This window comes from Mustela nivalis (assembly GCF_964662115.1).
Source record: "Mustela nivalis genome assembly, contig: HAP1_SCAFFOLD_1617, whole genome shotgun sequence".
Taxonomy (NCBI): domain Eukaryota; kingdom Metazoa; phylum Chordata; class Mammalia; order Carnivora; family Mustelidae; genus Mustela; species Mustela nivalis.
The window spans coordinates 1-22,473 of record NW_028135047.1 but is presented as its reverse complement, the minus strand read 5'-3'; the positions used below and the strand labels follow the sequence as shown (position 1 = coordinate 22,473).

Sequence of the window (22,473 nt, the reverse complement as noted above, 5' to 3'; positions counted from 1 at the left end):
GTTTGCATCCTTACCTCGTGGCTCAGACAGTCTGCCCCACAGACCATACTAGGAACCCATGGCTCCAAGGGGCTCCTGGAAGGCACACAGGGCCTTCCTGGAGAGGGGAGCCCTGCAGGAAGCCCTTTACATATTTTCCTACTTTTTAAATTACTTAGCTATTTTCTATCTTTTCGGCGAAACAGTATTCATTGTTTTTGCACCACACCTGGTGCTTCATGCAATACGTGCCCTCCTTAATACCCACCACCTGGCTCCCACAACCTCCCACCCCCAGCCCCTTCAAAACCCTCAGGTTGTTTTTCAGAGTCCATAGTCTCTCATAGTTCACCTTCCCTTCCAATGTCCCTCAACTCCCTTCTCCTCTCCATCTCCCCATGTCCTCCATGCTATTTGTTATGCTCCACAAATAAGTGAAACCATATGATGATTGACTCTCTCTGCTTGACTTATTTCACTCAGCATAATCTCTTCCAGTCCCACCCATGTTGCTACAGAAGTTGGGTATTCATCCTTTCTGATGGAGGCATCCTTCTCCATAGCGTATATGGACCACATCTTCCTTATCCATTCCTCTGTTGAAGGGGGGCATCCTGGTTCTTTCCACAGTTTGGTGACCGTGGCCACTGCTGCTATAAAAATTTGGGTAGAGATGGCCCTTCTTTTCACTCCATCTGTATCTGTGGGGTAAATACCCAAGAGTGTAAATGCAGGGTCCTTTATCAACAGAGCAGGCAGGACTTGGGGGAGAGGCAGAGGGAGCAGCACTCCCCGAGCAGGGAGCCTGATGCTAAGATTGATCACGGACTCCAAGAGCAGGACCTGAGCCGATGGCCAATACTTTAAGCCACTGAGCCACCCAAGAACTCTTAAGAGACTTTGTGAAACAATCTAGTAAAAATAGGAGTTTTCCAGAGTATCAGATAAGAAAATGAACATTTCAGTCTCCTAGGTGCCCTCAGGAGTCTCCTTTTTTAATGTCCAAAACTGCAGGTAGTTAACGTACAGCGCAGTATTTGATCACAAGTGCATTAATTGCCCATCATCCACTGACCCCTCCCCAACCCCTTCCCTCCATAACCCCACAGTGTGCAGGGATGCCTTCACCCTCAGAGTTCTGTCATGAGCCATCGCCACGGTGACCTGATGACACGCATCCAAAGTTCCATTTCAACTGTCACTCTGTGAGCCAAGCCCCTGACGGTTGGGTGAACAGGACTAACAGTCCCCACGATGGGGAACCTTAACTGCTGTTGTATAGGTAGGTGCCTATCGATTTTCTCAATTGTCTTCTCTGGAGCTGGCTACCTCCCTTTTACAGAGACCGGCTTCTTCTCTTTCGCTTTTCCTCTCCACCCTCTGATTCCCCCTCCCGGTTCAATGCCTGTGTTTGTTCGTTTGTCTGGGTTGTTTCATTGGGATTTCGTGGGGAAGCTGCCTTCCTTAAAGCGCTTCGACTTTCAGAAAACCGTACTCTTTCTGAATGCCCATTTCGGACACAGTCCTACAGGGACAACACACAGGTCACATGCCACACTGATGTCCCCAGATCAGGAGAATCTTGGTGTGACCCAGGCACCACATTTGAGGGGAACAAATTGCCGGTCTCCTCTTCCCAATGGACATGACGAAATCGGAGAGGAAGGGTCAGCAGTCGAAATGCAGCTGTGTTTAGGAGAGACACTGGAGGATAGTGGGGTGGTCTCATGGGTTGATGTGCAGGGTTTCACGGGCCGTCTGCTTGATGCCTGGGAGTGCACGGGAATGGGCTGTGCCACCGGGTGGATGGGCAGAACACACAGCAGCTGCACAGTGGACTATGTGCTGCTCTCAAAGATACTGCTGGGCTGGGTTCTCCAGGCCCGGCCTAGGGAGGGAGACAGGAGACTGTCTGCTAAACCTAAGTCTCCAGAGGGGATCAAGAGACCTGAGAGTAGACAGGGGATGCTGGCGAAGAATGAGAGAGCAGGGAGGGACTCACTCCAGCCAGGGTAGCCTCACTTCCATCCAGCCTCCTCAGAGCAGTCCGCATGACAAGAGCAGACCCCTCAGCATCATGTGTCTCCTTCCTGAAACCAACCACTCCCAGCCCACATGGCCAGCTACATGGCCAGCCCACATGGCCACCTCCATGTCTATTCATACCATCGACAGCTCCTTGGGACTGGCGAGCTCAACGCAAGTGAGTTCTCGGTGGTGTCGTATGTGACCATTGGGAGTAAGAAACAGCTTGGGAGCCAAGCAGAACCCCAGGAGCCTGGGCTGCAAATGGCCTTCAGGATGGCCTTGGGCGACTGCGCTGACCTTGCAGAGAGGTGAGGGAACGTGGCTCATGCTACCCATTCCTGCTCGTTCACTAGGGCCCCACTGGGCAGAAACCACCACCTAGTTGATGTCAGGGCCCCAAACACAGCGGTGAGTGAGGACTGAGGCTGGTCTCGCGGCCCTCGCTCTCCCCTACAGAAACACTGGCACAGAGGAATTTCAGATTGTGAGGGCAGCTCTTGGTTCAGGGCTTCAGGACGTTTTCTCAGGGGCCGTGGGTTGGTGTCAGGGGCTGGGGGATCTCTGGCCACAGGGAAACGACAAAATTCCTGTCCCAGATCCATCCTTCATCAGAGTGGAAACTCTGGATGGTCCCTTCAGCACCCTATATTTCAGGGCCCTCCACTGTCCTCCACTGTGGCTTCAACCACAGCCAGCCATCTAGCTGAGTCCCTAGGCGGTCCCTTCCTCAACACCTGCCGAGCGGCTGGGCAGCATCCAGTCCTCCCCTAGGTAACAGGCGCTCCTTGGACTCAATCACTTGGGAAACTGTGGTGGCACACAAACATCTAAACCAGAGCGCAGGGAAGCGGGCACAGAGGGTAGGTGTGGCTGCACAATGGATGTGACTGAGGACATCACGCGTGCTCACGGCACTCTGTTGCGTTTCTGTCCTGTCTCTGCTCCATACAAGCCGTTGCCCGCAGAACCTGTGGGTGTGGGAGGGGGCTGAATTCAGAGCACAGCACATGGTGACCTCTTCCTAAGTCCCACCTGGAGGGAGGAATGCCTGCTGGGCACCTGGCGAGTAGGGGCAGGAGACGGATGGACCAGAAGGAAAGGATGTCCAATCCCCCTATGGGCTCCTGACGACAAGGTGCCGACACTGTTCTCTCTTTCTGTGTGTCTCCCAGAGTTCTGTGGGGAGTGTTTCCTCGACGATGTGGAGACGCCCCCACCCACGCCCCTCCCTCCACGAGGACCCAAGAAGAGAGTCCGGTTCTCCTTCCATGATGAGGTGTACATCATCAAGGACACCAAGGAAGGTACGTTGGGGATTGACTCATTACGTAGATTGGAGACACATTCTGTCGTTCACTAGCACATACATAACCGAAGCCTTTAAAACTGCTGAGACACATTGTCCTCTGATTTCACTGGTAGCCATTTCCCTCTATGCCGTCCGTCCGTCCCCTTTTACGTCCACGAGTCACGATGAGATCCTCATTCAAACTGGACCCAAGGGGCACAGGAAAAAAGTGTCTACTAGCTGAAGGGATAGATCTTAGGTCGTTCTGGAACACACAGGTCCCTACAGGTCTCCCCAGGAAACATGGTTCTTAGATGTGTAGGAAGGAAGAGACTATGTTTTCCGCTGAACAGAAAAATGGGCCAGAATACGACAGGAGGTTTCACGATGCCCCCCCTTCACTTCCGCCCATTAGCCACATCTTACATGGGTGTGCTACGTATCTTCAAAGGAACAAAACGACCTCGCCACATTTGGGGAACTCAAGTACCCAGTACATTCCACGTGGTTACCGTTCTACAAATGGGGCCAATGCCTTCGGTGACGTCTTCTCATTTTGGAAACACAGAAATCTGCGCACTAATGTCTCACACACCGGGGTTCCCAATAGCCCCAGACAGGCACTGCCTTTCACGGGAGGAAAGAACACATTCAATGGCATCCATACACATCATGGAGTGCAATTCAGGCGCAAAAAGAAACAAAGGTATCCAATATTTTACGAAACAGATGAGCCCTGGAAACCTAACACGCATTTTGAAAGCAAGCACACAAGGAAAGAGGTACATTACACGATCCCAGGCTGAGAGGACACTCCAGTAGGGACATTCGTAGACCCAGAAAGTGGAAGGGACGGTGCAGGGAGGAAACGGGGAGGGCCGGTCATGTCGTCACGGGTACAGAGGTGCCAGGGGATAAAATGGCAACGTTCTCCCCATAGATGGCAGTGCGGTCTACAAAGCATCACGGATGTCAGCACTGTCACCGAACGGACGCGTACTAACAAATACAACCGTCCCCAGTACTTAGACTCCATCACCGAAAAACCCACTACTCCAAGGCACGACAGAGGAGTGATAGGGTCCCACAGCAGAGGTGCAGGGGAGACAGCTGAACAGGCCCCATGACCAGCTGAAGAAGTGGCAAGCTGGCTTGGCTTCACACTGGGCAGGAAGGCTCAGGGGACTGCGCCCTGAAACCCAGGGTGCCTTGAGTGTTTCCCAGACAGACGCTGAGAGTTCCCACTGATGACATCCCCTCCGTTAGAAAGCCAAGGCCCCATTTCCCTTTTCCATCCTGCTCCCCTCCTCTGTGTTTTGTGTACAGCACTGTGTACTGTCTCCACCACTGTGTCCAACACAGGCCTTGCGTGGTCACCCTTCACGTCCATTCCCTCTGGCCCCGCATCCACATCCAGCAGACTTAACTCCCCGAGTCATTCCTGAGTAGTGCAGCCAATGTCCTGACAGCTCCTCTCTGTTTTCCTAGACCGGGTGGAGGGACAGTCCAAGCACCTTCCTAGGGGCTGGAAAAAGGAAGGTCCCCTAACTCTCCCTGAGGTAAGCTCACCTCTATTTCTCAGAGACATAAATGGTGCTTCCTTGATTTCTTCCATCAGTGGAGTTTGATGAACATCGGGCACTTTACCTCCCAGGGGAAGGGGGCAGCAGCCTCCCCTCATAGAAGAATGCTGGGTCTGACCTCTTACGCACAGTGGACCCAAAAAGGGTGATGACACAGGACAGCCTCAGTTACAAACTCCATGGGATCAAACACCTTCTTCAGCAGAAAAGGTTTCTGCTTGAAAGAGAACGTTCTGTCTGTTGATCAGAATGGACTTCGGAGATTGAATGATGCTCCATCATTCAAACGGTCCTCCTGAACTCGGGTGGGGGGACATGGACTCAACCACGGGACCTCATCCAATTAACTGCCTGAAGTCCTCCCCAAACCAAAGAGCTGGCCCAACAGAGGACAGGATGCTGGGATCCTCACTGTGTTTCCTTTTCCCCAATCGCAGGTAGACGCTGGGAGCAAGGACAGCTGTACGTATTTAAGAGCATCGGGCTCTGGGAGGAAATCTAGAGTACAAAGAAGCCTGCCCCCTGATTCTGGGTTCCAACAAGGAACTGGGGGTGGGGGATACTGACCGAGACTGTCCGGTGAGGCACGGTCACCATGTCGAACAGGGCCTGGAAGAACTCGTACATAGGGAAGGGCTGATCTGTGTGCACGTGGGATGAAGGCGCTGTGTGCGTGGGGGTGTGCGTGGGGGTGTGCAGGTGTGTGTATGTGTCCCCATGCGTTATGCTTGGGAACGTGATTGTGTGCCTTTCCCAGGAGATCTTTCTCACACTTCCACCACAATCACAGTGCCCCCCTTCCAAAACACTCTCATCACCCTGGCACACTTGACATACTCCTTCCCCTACCCACCACAGCTGTACCTGGAGGACATTTCCCTTTGATTTCCTGAGACGGGCATGGTGCAGAGATAAAGGGACCAAACCCTTGACCTCCTACTTGGAAAGCCAAGATTGGAGCTCAGGTTCCAATCTGAAAGTTGCTCTGGCCTACACACCTGTGTTAGTCCCTCAGACAGGGGGTCATGATGTACCATGGGTGCTAGCTAGCAAAGGGCCATAAGCATCTGTGCACACAGCCAAATACCTAGATTCTATGATGGTCCCCCACAGGACCCAACATGACACAGTGGCTTCCATGGACACAGAAGCCAGGGCAAGCTTAGAAGCCCACGTTCAAGATTACAGCCTGGTCCCTGGAGTCAAGTGCACAGAGAAAAGCCACATCCTCGTGCTCAAGCCCACATGGCTGGAAAGCGTGTGGACCCGTGGAGGACAGAACAGGGCAACATCAGTCATAGCCGGTCTCAGTGTGTACACACGACCGACCAATGGCAGAAAAGCATCACGGAGGGAACTGACTGTACTTGATAAGATTTCCCTAAGCCTCAGCCAGGTTCAGATTCTCTAAGCACACACTCAAATACCACTAGCCAATAGGAAAGCAAGGTCAAGCTTGGGTGGAAGCTTTGGACGCAACATCCCCGGAGCAAATCTCCTGCAAAGCAGGCCGACAGCCTATCAACACACACTCCAACAAGACTCCTCTGTGTAAGCAGCTTTCCACTGGTCAGAACACCTGGGAGGGTTCGGACAGCCACTGTCTTCAGGAAAAACGCGCACACACACACACACACACACACACACACACACACACGGGACAGCTCAAGAACAGTGGAAGGAATCTATCACACTCATCGACGGTGCCGGCTGTTTACAGAAGCTAAGATGTCCGTGCTCTCCAGTGTTGCACATGGCATTTTCTGAAGACAAAGAAAGGATGAGTGAAGCAAACTACTAGGCTCCTTTCCTGAGGGTTGAATGCAACCTGGCAAGTGAGGCTGCTTTTTATGCTGTGCAAAATCTTACAGAGACGTGATGCATATAGTCGCAGCAGGTGGGGATCTTGGGCCCAGAGCTGATGTCCAAAGCAGCAGCGTGGGACGCCTTAGTGGCACGTCAGTCAGGAGAGGTTATGGGACTCGGTCCTCACACAGAAGCCAGCTTAGGCTTCCCATGTACTGGACTGGCTATTTGGCTTTGATCGAGCTCACTTTAGCTAGAAAGGCAAGAACCCTCTTCGCATTTCCTCCCTGCTCCTCTCCCATCCCTTCCCCTCTGCACCAAGGACAAGGCCCGGCAGCAGTGCCGCCTGTACCTCCTACGCTCCCCTACAGGCACTCTCCCCTCCTGTCCTCATCCATCCAAAATCCCCGCCTACTTCCTGAGCAGCCTCACCAGTGTCCTCACGGTGCCTCTGTATCCTCCTAGCTCTCCACGATGACCTGATGGAAGAGCTACTACCCACTTTGAGGGCTGAGGAGGAAACTCCAACTCTCCCTCAGGTAAACTCATTGTTCCTCAACTTTTTATTTATTTAGGACAGAAAAAGAAGGAGAGGGAGAGAGAGACAGACAAACAGACCGAGTGCGCACGAGAGCGCAAGCAGGGGGAGTAGCAGAGGGAGAGGAAGAAGCAGGCTCCCCTTTCAACCAGGGTGCCCAATGTGGGTCTCCATCCCAGAACTCTAGGATCAAGTCCTGAGCTGAAGGCAGAAGCTTCAATGTATGAACCGTTAGGTCACCTCGCTAAAGTCATTTTGTGCTTCTGAGGGACAGCCAGTGTTTGATTTCTCTTTCCATGAACATCTGAGCATGGACATGCCAGAGGGGAGAGACAATGTCCTTGGTGCTGAGAGCCTGCCATGTGGTTATACCATTAATGGACAGCGGATTGAGACGGGCACTGAGAAAACATCACCATCATTGCTTAGGCAATGGATGGTTGTGAGCATTTTCCACCAGGTCATTCTGTCTATGGGAAATGGCTTTGGAATGAGTTGCTGAAGAAAATGGACGGGGGAGTTTTGACATAACAAGCCGGAGCCTTTTCGGGAGGTCATTTCCTCCTCCTCTGGATCATAGACTCAATGACCGCATCCCATCTAGCTTGCTTACGACACACACCAAGGGCACAGAGATGTGTGCACACGGTGTGCACAGGGTGCGGGGATCCTCACTGGGTTTCCCTTTCTCCAGCTGCAGGAGGCAGTCACCGGATATGGCCCATATGCCTATTCCCCCATCACTCCCTTTAGGGAGACAGATGTAGCTGAAGATCAAGGTAGGGCTTTCTCTCCTCCTTTGGTCTGGAGAGCTTCCACCCTTCTGAGTTCCTCCCGGGAACGGAAGCTGGGGCGGACTGAACAAAACGGAGTGTCCTGCAGAAAACGAGGACCCTGTGCTACAGTCCCTGGAAACCAGTAGGTCATGCGGGCGGTGTGCTTGGTGCGTCTGAGGGTTGGGGCTTGTTTTCACCTGGGTCGATGCGACGGGACCGGGCATGTGGGTGTGTGAACTCCGTCGAGTTTCACCAGAAGACATCTCCCACTGAATGGACTTGACGGCACGGGTCAAAGTTTCAAAGCCAAACCTCCTTCATCCCCGCTGCACACACCCCCCTAGGACACCACATTCCTCCCTGACCCCAGCTCCACCTGGAGGGTTGCTCAGGATTCCCTTTCCTCAGTCAGGGATGGGGAGAAAGGAAGGGGCCCACATCTGTCCTAGCTGGGGACGTTTCTAAGACAGGGTCAAAACACAAAGGAATCAGAAGCTACTTTAGTCGACCCAGACATCACCACCAGCCTTACAAAAACGCTCCCATCTTGAACGCTCAGAGGGAAGGCTCACTGGCAAATGGCAATAGCCAGGAAAGCTTCATCATTAGCTCGGGGCCCGATCCGACTTCCTGACAATCTGCTACATGGCCAGGTTAGAGAGTGCCCTTCTCTCGCCTGGCCTCCGCTCTCTCGTGAACTTCCTGGTCCTGACTGGGGGAGGTGGGTCCCGGGAAACTGGGTCCCGCAGACTCCAAGGACACACCCACATGTCACAGGAAAGGAAGACTGGGAAGAATCAGCACTTTGTGGATGGGGACTCTGTTGGAATGGTCAGATGTCAGTACGTAGAAATCCTGGGTCTTTGGTTTTCCTGACCCTGCATGACTCAGGGACAAATAGAAACCTCTAGGGTACTTGTGCTTGCATTGAATGCAACCCTGCCACACAGCATTCTTCTGCAGAAATACAATCTCCTAGTAGAGGTGAGAGATAGGTGGGAGCGGCCACGAATCGGTCTTGACAATGACCACGACACAGTCGCTGGTTGGAAGAGCTTGCCCGTCAGTACAACGGACCGTGTGTCTTAGTGTTTACCCACTTTCGGCTTGAAGAGGTCACCCTGATTCCATTCCCTGTAGCTCGAGTTCAGAGTCAGTATTTCTCCCTCCGTTCCTGCTCCTTGCCCTGACCTCTCTCGATGCAGCAGCAGCTTACTCAGTCCATACCCACGCAACCCAACGTCGCCATACACTCCCGGGCACGCCCACCCCAAGCGAAACTCCCTGAGCTCTTCCTACCGAGCCCCACCATTGGACTGACCGTTCTGTGGATCTCTCCCTAGCTTGGCTGGATGGACAGGCGGGTGAACGTTCAACAGGAACGACAGAGGAAGACGCCCCGTTTTACACCAGAGTGGTACGCTGGCCTTTCTTTGGGGGAGACACAAAACTCTTCTGGCTTTTTAAATCAAGGTCCCATAAAAAACAATCTCAGCATGCACAATTGAAAGGGTAGGGAGAAGTTTGAGAGAGAATCTGTTACCAAATGCTACCTAACCCCGAAGGCATTGCAGGGGGGCTGGGACAACCACAGCATGATCACCTACCATCTGGAGGAGAGGGAGCTTTAGTACGGGTAGCAGCTATTCCTCCTTGGCACCTATTTTGTCCAGTGGGACCCGGCACGTGGGACCTCTAGGAAGACTGGGCACATCTGTGGAGAACTCATTTTGCTCTTGTCATACTTTGGGGCTCACGGGCCTCTAGCACACTTCCCCATCTGGCTTCCTCTGGTGCCCCAGGGAACAAAAGAGCCATGCAAACAGGACAAAGCCTGATTTGATGTTCATACTGTTTTCTATTCTGAAATCACAGGTGTCCCTGCTGGAAGGGGATGGCGGTAAGTATTCTGTACTCTAGAGTCACTCACTTGTTTGCAACAACCTGGAAAAGGGCCAAGGTCGGGGCTTCGTCGCAGCCACGATGAGAACCACCCTGATTCCAGGTCTGGCGGGACTGAGAAGAAGGGTCAGGGTAACAGAAAGGGATTTCCTGGGGAAAGACCCGTGGCTTCATGGCCCTGTCCCCGGAAACTACTGCGCTGCTCTTAGGTGGTGCAGGTTTGGGGACAGGCAGTAGGTGTGCCTTGGAGATGGACTATTTCACAGCTACTCCAGGCCCTGTAGCTCCAACAGGAGGCAGAGTTTCTATTCACATCCCTGCTCCTCTCCAGGACCTTTCGTCCTCCATCCAGGAAGGGCCCACTGCAGCTCAGTCCATACTGATGAGCTCCCCACCTCCACACACATGTCCACACGTGCACGCCAAGCAAAGCTCCCCGAGCGATTCCCAAAGAGTCCCATAGGGGTCCCGACATTCTCTGTGTGTATCCACCCAGATCCCCTGGCTAGCCTGTACGATGACCCTGACGTGGACAGCACAGAAGGAGAGGGCCCATTGTTCACCAAGGTGGTAAGTCAGCCTTCCTTCAGGTGAGGTACAGCATCCCTTATTTCCCTGATACTCGCAATCAGATCCGAACATCTCGGCATGTACAATGTCCTTGGTGGAGAGATTCTTGAGAGAGCGACTCTTAGCCAGGGACGCCCCATTCCAAAGACCCTGCAGGAAACAGCAGGTTCGGTTACTGTCCACAGGGTCGTGAGCTTTTTCACGGGTGATACTGACACCGCCGTGCCACCTAATGGACCCAGGGCATGCGACCTCTAGGTGGATTCCATATCACTGCCCATGACCCTGCCCATCACCAAGAGACCAAAAGAGCTGTGCACACAGGACAAGGCAGGACTTGATGTTCATCATGTTTTCTTTTCTATAATCGCAGGTGGCCCGGCTGGAAAAGGAGCTTAGTGGTAAGTATGCTGTCCTCTAGAGTCACTCATTGCTTTTGAGCAACCTGGACAAGGGGCAAGGTGGGGCTTCCTTGCAGGCTCCATCTTGAGAGCCACCCACAATCCAGATCCTGTTGCAACGAGACTAAGGGTCATGTTCCGGACCGAGAACCCAGGCCTCGTGACCCTGGCCCCGGAAGCTACCGTGCTGCTCTTAGGTGCTGTAGGATCGGGTGCTGGGCACGTGGTCTGTTTCCATGGGAATCCATGTGCTGTGATTCTCAGGGTTGGTGTGTGTGTGTCAGGTGGGTGAATGCTGCGCTCTCGAACAGGTCTGGTCCCCTCAAAATGGCGATTAATGGTGTCCACATTCTCAGGGACGGTTCCCATCACTGTCGCGTCAGGAACGTGACATGGAAAAACTCTTCAACACCTACAATTGAAAGAGGTGTTCTTTCCGTGCAAAATCACATCAATTCCCCCAGAAAACAAATCCCGTCGCTAACTAGGAAGGGCTAGACTGTGCCCCAAAGACACAAGTGTGTCCCTGTTACTGAGTCAGCGTCCATGGGGCTCTCCCGCCAAGGTAGGTCTCGGGCAAGAATGGTCACAGCACCTCCCTCTTGACACTGCACTCACACACACACACGTTCGTCTCTGCATCAGAGGCCCCACGATGCGTCTTCCCAACCTCATCGCAAGCACTGAGTGCTGGGACACACTTCCTCCCTTCTGCAGGCGGCATCCGGGGCAGCCGCATGCAAAAGCCCGTTCGGGGATGACGCGCACAAAGGGGCAATGGCCAGGGAACAGATGGGGCCAATTCACTCCGTGTTTCTCCATGGAGAATTACCATTTCCCTGCAGATACTGTGTCTAAGAATGCAACTGGCCTTCTCCCAGGGAAACCCCACACCCACCACTGGTCCTTGCTGGGGCACTTGGAGGTGGGCCCAAAAGGTGTCCTATCCAAGGGGGAATGAGGTGGTCTTCAGGGACTGAGGATCACTGGCGGCACCTGGGCCCCCTCCATGCAGGAACGAAGGGTGCTCTGTGCATCGCAAGGTGGCCAAAAAGAACCTCAAACCTCAACAGGGGTGACAGGACAATCACCACCCATTTTGCTGGCCATCTGTCCATGCAAGAGGGCCTTGTTAGATTCGGAAGGTTTGGGCCAACAGACAACTCAAGGGGGTTCAGTGCCTGGGAATGGAGGGTTTCAGGGTTCTTTGGCAACCAACAAGACTTTCTCTCATGAGAAACATGTATTGGAAACAGAATCTGATTTTCCAACATCTCTTTTTCTCTCTCGCACGCGCGGGATCCACGGGAGTACCTTTCGCTGCTCTCCGAGGACACTCAACGGGCTTTTCCAGGGTAGTTGCGCCAGTCTGCATTCCACAAATTGCATACAAAGTCTCCAATTGTCTGCCTCCTTCCAACATGGGTCCTGGGTTTGAATTCCTGGTTTGGGTCCTCGCCACCCTAACTACAATGCCACAGCTCGGCGTCCTTTGTATTCGCATTGCCCTCACGATGCCTTAGGCTGAGCATCTTTTCGTACGACGTCTGTCTGACTGACCGAGTTATTTGTTCCCTTTGCAGCACAGACTATTCCAGTCTTTTTCTCGATTCTTTCATTTGGTGAAATCACAGTCTTCTTTTGTTTGGTTGGTTTTCTTTGTTGTTCTTCCTTTACGTCAGTGAACACACCTTTTCTGAAATAAGGATTGCCAAGGGGGTCTCCAATCTGTGGGCTGCCTTTTCACTCTGTTCGCTGTTTCAGAAGAGGATGCTTTTTCTGGGCGGTCCTCTTGGGAAGCATCGTGATGCCAACATGAGCGCATTTCCGGGGCCATTTATCTTTGGCTCCCAGGTGCCCCTGACTCTTTGTATGCCAGCACCCTCCTGTTGGCTCAGGGGAGTCATCCAAGGTATTGGAAGGTCAGCTTCTAGAGACCCACCACTGACTTCTTCATATTCAGAAACGTCGTGGCTCCTTGTGTTCCTTTATGGTTCCCTTATCTATTCTAGCAGCTTCTCTGTCCCAAGAGCAGCACATTGTATGCTTTAGATCCGTGCTGCATGGAATCCGTTCCCCACTTATTCTAGGAACTGGGGCTTCACCTTCATCTCTTCGGGCCCAAAGACCTCCGGCAGCACCTGGTGGGTGTGTGTGAGCCCGGGAACGTCTTCCCTTGATCAACGTCCCTGTCACGCCAGCCACAGATGCCTGAAAAATATGCAGGAGAGCAGGCCTGGTCTCTCGCTCCTGGTTGGTGTCTAGTGCTGAGTGATCCAGGAACGAGTCTGTCTAGTATCCATCGTACACAGTCATTTCTTATCTCAGTGCAGTACACAGAAATCATCAAGGGAACGAAAACATCCAGTTGCTCACTCCCACTAGCCACACGTCAAGAGTCCCATAACAACTGGAGTTTCCGATGGTTGCGCTGGGAGGGGACAGCGGTCATGGGCATGCAGAACTGACACTGAGGTGGCTGCTGCAGCATCCTGGTCTCATTAGAAGGCATGAGACTCCAATCCCCGTCTCCTCCAAGGGCTCCGGCTCCGCCAGCCCCGTGAACCTCTGAAAGCACAGCAGAAGAGTCAGGCAGATGCTGCACGGCCCAGAGACATCTCAACGCACTTGGGAGGAAGGGGTGAGGCGGTTTCTCTCCTAATGGCATTGCTCCTCTTTCAGTTCTTACAGATCTACTGGTAGAGAGCATCGAGGACTACTCCTTCAGTGAGGACGAAGTCTCTTCAGGTAGGGAATGGCACCGAAGAGGGGAACACGGGGACATGGCTCCCGGGAACATGGGGTTGCCCCTGCCGCTCCGGAGAATGAAGAAGGTGGGTCAAAAACCACCAAGGAAAGGGATGCTCTGGCACAGGCATGATTTGCTCATGTCACGGTTTCGGGATGAAAAGAACAGACGAGGTGTCCACGGGCCTTTAGGGTAGGCTGGGTTTGTCATCACCACTCGACTCCTTGCGCGGCTCCTTGAAGGATCTTTCCCATCAAAGCTGCTCGTGCCTCCCTTGGCCGCTGCCACATGTCAAAGCTTGGCCTCTTTGCTCATGGCCTTTCGGGAATGGTGCACAAGAGATTCTGAATCTTTCTTGGCACGGGCCCAGACCTGGTCATGCTCAGGACTTGGCGGCCCCAACCGCACTCTACTGGGCAAGAGAACCGCGACACTACGCTCTGGTCTGAGCCAGGAGGTAGAAGACAGGTCTAAATTCTCTCCCTCCTAACCTCCACTACCAAACCGTCCCGGTTCTCTCCAAGCTGCTATACTTCAAGGAGATGCCCAGAGCTGCAGAAGGGAAAGCGTACTTCCCCTGGGTTCACTACACAGGTTCCTGTAAATCGTACCTTCTGCCAGCCTTCACACCCCAGCCGAGTCTGACCTGTGGACGTGTTCCCAAGGGCGGGACGCCCCCATGCAGCTCCCCTGGAGAACCCCTGTCGCGGGCCACGGTCCCCTGGGCCTGTGTGAAGGGGCTGCTGGACCTGCTTCACACACTCGCTGCCCCGGGTCCACTCTACCTCTCACCAGCTGGCATCGAGGCATAGCACAGAGCCTCTTGGGAGCAGGGCCAGGGAGTCACGGTTCCTCTCACAAACCCACCTCGCCGCTCACAGCCCTGGCCATGCTCCCCACTCCCTAGGCATGCCCACACGGCAAACGTTCCTCAGGCCTGCCCAGGGCCCTACACACACCCCGACCCCGTCCATTCCCGGCAAGCCTCAGCAGGAGCACTGGCAGGAATCCTGTGTTTCAGTAACCACACCGATGGATGCTTTCCAGGGCTGCCCTGAACAGCTGAGGGCGCCTGCACAATTTCCCATGCTCCCGTCTCCATTCAACCTCTCTAACACTTAGGGAAACAGAGGGTGGTGCGTTCCCTGAAACACGTCCCTGGGAAGGTCATCCCAGTCCCTGGGCAGACATGGGCTGTGGGGAGGAGGTGGGCCATCTCTCCCTGCATTTCCCCAGCAATCCCAGGCCCATGACAGCTGCTCCCAGCACAGACAGATCGGGGGACCCAGGATATCTCCTCTCTTTCATGGTTGCCCCCTCCTGGACAACAATAGGACTGGTGGAGCTTGGCAGGGGGAAGGACATGGAGCATCTCTAGGGGAGGAGGTGGAGGAGGAGGAGGAGGATGAAGGAGAGCAGGGAAGGACAAGTACAAGGACAGAGGAAGACAAAGTCCCGCAGGCAGTCTTAGGGACAGTGACAGCCTCCAGGGGGGAAAGGATCACACAGCCGGGCTTCCGGGTCTTGGAGAGAATCGGAGGTGGGAAGAGCAGGTGGGCAACCGGAGACCCCCCTGTACCCTGCGGAAATCAAGCGACCAAGGCCAAGGAGGACTCGGAGCTAGGGACACACCCCACTGAGGGCAGAGCCCAGCATCCCCAGAGCAGTGGGTCGCCAGCTGCACTAACTCCCCTTTGTCCTCTCTCATAGCCAACCCCAGCATCCTCGCTGCTCTCTGACCCGGAGAAGGATTCCATGGACGACGATTCCGTCGGAAGGAGCCACCCTGCGCCTGTAATGCACTTCCACCTCCATCTCTTGGGCTTTCTCTCTCCTCTGTCCATAAGCGCCTCCTCCCAGCGCTTCCCCTTTCCCTGCTTTGACGATGCCCACCCTGGAGGCCCTCGTCTCCGGCAGGCACTCAGGCTTTGCATCGGAACTGCTGCATGAAATCCCCAGGCAGCCCTCCTCACCCCTTTCCTACCATCACCCTGACCCCTCACTGCTGATTCTGGGAAGCAGCCCCGGAGAGCAGAGCAGAGAGGAGGGCTGGGAGTCGGCAGGGCACGGCTCACCCGGCTGGAGGGCCCTCGGGAAGGGAGGCTGGGTGTGAGTATCCCCACACTTGGTTCTCTGATGCCGGGGAGTCTGTGCTCATGCCCACTTCTGCTCTTGCTCTTAGCTCTCAAGAAGCTTCCCTTCGGTGGACTTGGCGCAAACGACAAGGGAAGCAGAAGAAGAGGAGGACTCGGGAACGGGGTGAGTCGGGCAGGAAAAGGGGCCGGTGAACATGGACACACGTTCTCCCTCGTTGCCCAGTCCCTGTTGTGGGCACCTCGGCAAACCGCACAAAACCCGGGGTGCTGCCCTAGCCTCTGACCACAAAGAGGAGAGGAGAGGAAGGTCCCAGTCCCTGCAGGCACTAGGAAGACCTGAGAACATCCCACGGGGAACCTCCACCTGATCCAGGCAACTCCCTGTGGTGGTTAGGCGCTGTCGTCCAGGAGCTGCTGATCTTGGAGGGAGGGCCCTGGCTACCTGGAGGGACTGGACCCCAGGCAGCCTAGGCACAGTGACCTTCTGGAAAAGGGCTCCACGCCCCCCATTGAGCCCCTCCCTCTGCACGACACAAGCCTTGCCCTCCCACCCTGCAAAAGTCAGCAGATGGCTTACTCCCAGACGACACTACTCGAGAAGAGACAGTGGTGAGGTGGCCTCATCTCCCACTTCAGGCACGTGAGAAATGAGCAAACAAGACAGGCCCCCGGGCTCACAGGAGCAGGACAGCTCACCCCTCCCAGCGCTGCATCCCTGTGGGCACGTAGTCGGGCCCGGTCTCCAGCTGAGTCATGTCTGCCGGCCACTCCCATACGATCTGACCAACACCTCCAGTCCCCCGAGCCTCCAAGATGCCTCGTGGGAGGTAGTGGGTCCCCTCATGGCACCATTTTGCTTTGTGAGTTTCATACTCTAGAGACTCTCCTCGATCCCTCAGTCAGCAGGGGAGATTCACCAGGGAAAGGCCACCCTGCTTGCTCCCACCTCACCCAACACCTGCCCACAGCTCATAGACTGTGCCAACTCACTTCCCATGGGGGTCGGGAGCACGTGGTCTCTGCCACGCCACCTGCAACACTCATGTGGGCAAAGGCTCCCCCCACAGAGAAGGGGCACGTCCAGGGCTCTCAGAGAGGCTGGGGAAGGGACAGCCCAGCAGGAGGAGGACCCCGCCGTCATGGAGGAGGACGCTCAGGGAAGGGCCTGAGGGACCCTGGCTGTGAAGCCTTCATTCAGCCCCAGGGGGCCCACGGGAAATTCCCCTTTCTTCAGGTCATGCATGGGTCCTGCAGGGAAACCTCCACCTCAACACCTCAGAAGACATATTCCCCCAAACCCCACAGGCCTCTGGTAAGACATGGCCTAAACCACACGCCACTCACTATCTCACACCACTCCACCCGTTGTCTCCACAGCTGCGCCACAGGACAGTGTGCCCACCACCCCGAGGCAACAAAGGCTCCTGGGGTGCTCCGACAAAGGGAGCCAGGAGGGCCCTGGGGCCCCACTTGCAGCTCCGATTTGGGCCCGGAGGAGGATTCGGCGTGAACACACAGGGAAACACGCCTGCAGGAACGGCTCTCTTACGCCTGACCTCCGTAGGCCAAAGAGACGACTTCTGGGCAGCCCACCAGAGGACGGCACTGGAGCCCCGAGGACGAGATGAGAGGACCCTCTGAGTCGGCCGCCACACCCAGAGCTGGCTGCCCAGGCCCTGCCGATGACGGACACTTGGAGCACGAGGCAACCACCTGGGCCCACAACAATCCGTTGTGTGGGGAGACTGGGCCCACCTGGGACTGGGCCCAACTGGGACTGGGCGGGACAGCAGCCTTCCCGTCGTCTCCCCTGTCTGCTGCAGGGGCTGTCCCCTGCAGTCCCCGGCAACCCTGCAGAGCATGACACATGCAGGACGAAGCGGCACTGCCAGGGCCCCTTGACCACCCTGGGATCGACTCGAGGGGCAGCAGCCCTACCCCTGCTGGATTCCCCGAGGGTGCCGCACCGGAACCGCCCCTGTCGCTTCGACGCACAGGACCGTGACCAATGCTGGGCTCAACACTGGCAGCGGCCCCACAAAACGGGCCCCGCTCAGCCTGTGTTGTTTGGCAGCAGCAAGAGGTTTAGGGAGGAGAGGCTCTCCCCTGCACTCAGCGGCCTCTTCCTTTTACAACTCTGACAGCAGAGGCCTCCCCCAGCTGGGCCTACCCCACCTGACCAGGAACGACCCACGCGGAGGGACAGCTCTACGCCCCTATTCAGCAGGAAGAAGCTACAGAAGATGAGACCGTCCTCCTTCAACAACCTTAACCACGCAATGCTCCGCCCTGGTCAGGGGCACACGAGGAGGGAGGAAGGAGAAGGCTAGCTGAGCACCGAGCAGGAGCTGGCACGCCACACCGCCCCCCCAACCTGGGATACGGGGGACATCCCTCAGGCGCTCTGACTGCCCTCAAGCTGAGGAAAGGAAAAAACAGATTCTCCCCAGATGGCAAGACCGGAGTCTCCCTCGGTTTGTAAAAGTCCTCGTGATTCGGCAGGAATCAAGAGGCCCGCTTAATGAGAGCCTAGTGACCTGCCAGAGGCCCGGATCTCCGTTTCCTGAAGCCCTGACATCTCCCTCCCCTCCACGACACTGAGGGAGGCTGAGGCCGAAGGAAATGTCCGTAGGGACAGAGTTTCTTTTCAAACCTGCAGTCCCTTGAGAAGGACCTGTGAGAGGAGGAAGGTAACATTCCTCCAGGAAGCTCCCCAGCATCTTTCAATTCATGCCTTCCTAGCAGGAAAAACCACCTTCCCTTCACAAGAGCAAAGCCAACTGTATCCTCGGTGTCCTCTGTCCTCCTGCCACGTTCTCGCAAAACTTCCCTTTTGCCTGACCTCCCCCAATGCCACCCCAGAAAGTCAGCCTCCCGTCACGACCCCAGCAAGCAGCCCTTTCTACCCAAGGGTCGTATCCCTGTGCTTTAATAAAAATCACCTCCTGCCAGCAAAGCCGTCTCAAGACTTCTTTCTTGACCATCGGCCTTGAATGCTAACCTCTTTCCTACATCAGTCCTGTCTCTTGTAGGGCTCCTGTGGAAACAACCCTGCAACACGTTGGGCCCATTTCTGTCAACTCTTCCGATTCCATCCACCTCACCCACTGCACATTCTGTGTCCTCCGAGGACCGGACCCTTCTGTGGTTCTTGCACTCAAACCCTCACATGGCCCCTCTCTCAGTCCTCGACGTGGTTGACGTTGCCCTTCTGAAACTCCCCAGCATCCCTCCCTCACTCTCTTTGTCTCGCAGGTTTATCTGGTCCATAGGTTCTCATCACCAACACCCTACAACCGGTTTCTGCTCCTGAGTAAAGGACTCCATTCCTTTCCTTTCTCATCAAGCTCAAATCTTAACTCTCAGATGTTTGTCTCACAACTTTCAAAATTCTTCTTTCCCCTAATGCCTCTCTACCAGTTTCTCTTCTCCCTTTTTCAAGCCACCCTCTCTCCCACCCTCCCTTCCTTCCGTCCTTCCTTCCTTCTCTGCATGATCTTTTCGTTCTTTGTATTCCTTCCTCCCTCCCCCTCTTTCCTTTTCTCCTTCTGTTCTGTTAGTCCCCACACAGCACTTCAGTACTTTTTCACCTAGTGTTCTGGGACTCACTCTTTGTGTACAAGACCCAGGAGCTCACGGCAATTCATTCCCTAATAAAGGATGAAGGGAGACCCACACGGGGGCATCTCAAAGGTCGGCTTCTCTGCAAGTCAACGGGAAGCTTCAGGGTCATGGACCCTGGCCTTCCACACTAGAGCTGGACACGGGCTACGCTAAGCATTCCCCACAATCTCCTGTCTTCCAAGACCCTGAGCATATGGGCTGTCCCACCAGAAACCTGAAGAGTTTCATTTCTCGGCTGAAATGGGCCTCGAGCCAAGCCGCCACCCGAGTGTCTGGAAAAGTCACTGGCTTCAGCACGACTCACGGGTATATAGTCTTTGAAAAAGAAACATCAAAAATTTAATCAGCAGTTGACGTGGGTTTGATGCTACCATGTAGAAAGATCTAAATGAATTCCGGAAAGGAACAAGGCACGCGACTACAAGTGGCCTACAGGGGTAGATGCAGCGACCATTCCTGAAGGGAGGGGCTGGAACGCGTTCCTTGAGTCAAGAAGGGAGGAACGTGAGGGAGCGATCCTGCCACAGCCCCTCGTGTTCTGGCCACTAGCAGAGGGTTCACACTGCACAGGAACCCGGGCAATGCTGGAGCACAGCACGGGAGAGGTCTCACGTGCCTCACTCACTCCAGGTGTGCTGTGTCCTGGGAAGACAAGCCTTGTATTTCCTGACAATGTGGAAGAGCCTTCAGCCATGGGTCCCTGGTGCCAGGGACATCAGAGCTCGTTCATCCTGGATCGCAGCACACCCATCTACCCAGTGTGGGAGAGCCTTTAGTCGGGGCTCTAAGCTCGGGAGACACGAGAGAACTCACCCTTCCGAGGAACGGAGACATGATACACATGGGGGGAACAACTCCAGGGCAGTGCTCACCTCTGTACACAGTAAGACCACTGGAGACGCCCCTCACGGATGGAAAGAAGGTGGGGGACCCTTGTTTCAGAGAGCTCTGCTCTTCTTCCTGCCCAGGAACTCACACGGGGTAGAAGCCATGTGCTGGGATTGCTGCACAAGAGCTCACAGCAACATACATCCCTTCGAGGCCATGGGCAAGTTCCCACAGACAGAAACTGGTTGAATGTCATCTTCAGGGGAAAGCATTTAGGCCAGCCACACCCTTAGCCAGCATCCGAGGATCCACATCGGCGGCAACCCCAACAAATGCGGTCAATGTGGAAGAGCCCTTGGATACAGCTCTCACATATGGAGACACCAGACAACTCAGAGCGGAGAAACCTGTGTCTGTCACCACTGAGGCCCCGCCTGTACTCAGAGGGCCGCGCCCACCTTGCTCACCGCCACAGAAATCACACAGTACAAACCCTTGTCTCCCGTCACTGAGGCAGAGCCTTCACCCAGAAGTGGACCCTTTCCCAACACCAGAGAACTCACATGGGGAGAGCCACTAGCGCGATATCCTGGTGGAAGAAGCTTCAGGTGGGGTTCATGCCTGAGGCTCCCGCTATCATCTCAGAGTGTGCTTCACCCCTCACACGGGAGCGAAGGTGCAGACACCCCTGGGACGCCCTGCATCATGGCTGTGGCTGAATGCCGAGGACATCCCATATGGGAATCCCATTCCTCACGGAGCCAACCCAGGAAGGACCTGAGAGGATTCACACACGGGAAAATCCTCCCGGTCTGAAGAGCAAAGGAATGGGCTCAGCTATCCCTTCTTCCCTAGCCAGCAATGACACCCTCACACCGAGGAATCACTGATCCCAACACAACGAAGGGAAATTCTTCCCTGGACACTCCCATCAGAGAATCACTGGGCAACTACCTCCTAAGGAATTCCTCGGGGTGACTCTGAGATACAAACTCAGACACTGCAAACACATATAACAGGGCCCCATTCTGAGGGATGCGGAATGCGCTATTCCAGTAACCAATAGCTAGAAATCAAGCACACCTGCTCTGATCCAGGAGTACTTCCATAAAGGCCAGTCTCACCAAACAGGCGGCGTCTCACAACCGTGCACAAAATGCCAAGTAAGAACAGGGGATTTCTCCTTCAGGAGCTCTCACAACAGACACAGGTACTGTCCCTTGGTAGGAAGTGGGATCATGGGAAGTAACACTGCCTGGGATCCATGAGAACATCAAGTCGAGGGGGAACTCAGAGTCTCAGAACACAAGGTGATAGAAGTATGTTCACAAAAACATGAACCTATCGATGTATATAGATCGCAAGGATGAATGGCCACAAGATTCAAAAAACACATGGTTTGTGATCTACCTCTCATGTGTCCTTAATTCTACTAATATTGTCCTCACAAAGCGCAAAGGATTTAAAAAATAATTGCATGCTTAGAAATATATCTACTTCACTTATTGGAGATCGACAGAGCTAGCGAGGGAGCAAGAACAGCCGGGGTCCGGCAGCGGAGAAGAGAAAGAAAGGTGCCCAATACAGGGCTTGATCCCCAGGCATCCAGGGATCCTGACCTCAGCCAAGGGCAGATGCTTACCCAACTGCGCCACCCGGGGGCTGGCAAATTAATTTCATCTTTTACAAAGATGCTCTTCTGGAAGACAGGGCACCAAAACCTCCACAGTTCAGCATCAGGCAATGAGGGCTTCCTCCCTGTCTATGAGAACATGGAAGCCAAAGGTTTTTCTCCACCACCAAGAAGAGCTACATATCTCTGGGCCTGAGAGGGTGTACAACCACTGCAGATGTGGAAATACTCCCCGATTCAGTAGATTTTGAACAGGAAGGCGTTCTTACAGTCCCTTCCATAAAGACAAAGCCTGTCCAGGAATGCCTGCGAAGTTCTTTCAGTTAAGGGACCAGCTTTTGGCTTTGGGTCAGGTTAAGTTATCAGGGTTATGGGACTGAGCCCCGTGTCAGGCTATGGAAGGCAAGTGGAGCCTGCTGAAGGGTCGCTCTCATCCCCTGCAACACCCACTCCGCTGCAAAAAAAAAAAAAAAAAAAAAAAAAAAAAAAAGGCAAAAAAAAAATCGAATAGAGAGAGAAAGAACATGTGCGGAAGTCCACTCAGACATCCATTTGTAAAGATGCCTGGGATTCTTTGCTCTAGATGAATGGCCCAATAAAGCAAGGGTGGGCAGAAAGTCGATCATCAAGAGAATATCTATTTATAAGGTCAGGCTGCAATAACTCAGGACT

The 22,473-nt window shown here is 54.4% G+C and overlaps 2 protein-coding genes across 3 annotated transcripts; both read left to right on the top strand.

Annotated features, from left to right (window-relative positions):
- Positions 1-2,094: 2,094 nt before the first annotated feature.
- On the top strand, positions 2,095-7,993 carry LOC309857970 (uncharacterized protein; the record flags this gene model as incomplete). The annotated part of the gene is made up of 6 exons (XM_082750660.1): positions 2,095-2,182; positions 3,180-3,311; positions 4,784-4,854; positions 5,316-5,340; positions 7,150-7,223; positions 7,976-7,993. 6 exons carry the CDS (start codon positions 2,095-2,097, stop codon positions 7,991-7,993), a joined length of 408 nt encoding a protein of 135 aa, XP_082606786.1.
- A 198-nt stretch (positions 7,994-8,191) lies between these two features.
- LOC309857967 (uncharacterized protein) lies at positions 8,192-18,045 on the top strand. Of its 2 annotated transcripts, XM_082750659.1 has the most exons (7): positions 8,192-9,415; positions 9,874-10,470; positions 10,844-10,871; positions 13,554-13,619; positions 15,341-15,414; positions 15,803-15,879; positions 17,094-18,045. In XM_082750659.1, exons 2-7 carry the CDS (start codon positions 10,306-10,308, stop codon positions 17,224-17,226), a joined length of 543 nt encoding a protein of 180 aa, XP_082606785.1. In that variant the 5' UTR covers positions 8,192-9,415; positions 9,874-10,305; the 3' UTR covers positions 17,227-18,045. The 2 variants fall into 2 exon arrangements, with proteins under 2 accessions (XP_082606785.1, XP_082606784.1); XM_082750658.1 differs by having other exon boundaries at positions 8,192-10,470.
- The last annotated feature ends 4,428 nt before the right edge of the window (positions 18,046-22,473 follow it).

Excerpts from the sequence above, each read along its gene's own strand:
- LOC309857967 (XM_082750659.1), top strand. The coding sequence starts at position 10,306 with ATGTCCACACGTGCACGCCAAGCAAAGCTCCCCGAGCGATTCCCAAAG. Across the intron at positions 10,471-10,843 it reads GCCCATTGTTCACCAAGGTG|GTGGCCCGGCTGGAAAAGGA; the intron begins GTAAGTCAGCCT and ends CTATAATCGCAG. Across the intron at positions 10,872-13,553 it reads GCTGGAAAAGGAGCTTAGTG|TTCTTACAGATCTACTGGTA; the intron begins GTAAGTATGCTG and ends CTCCTCTTTCAG.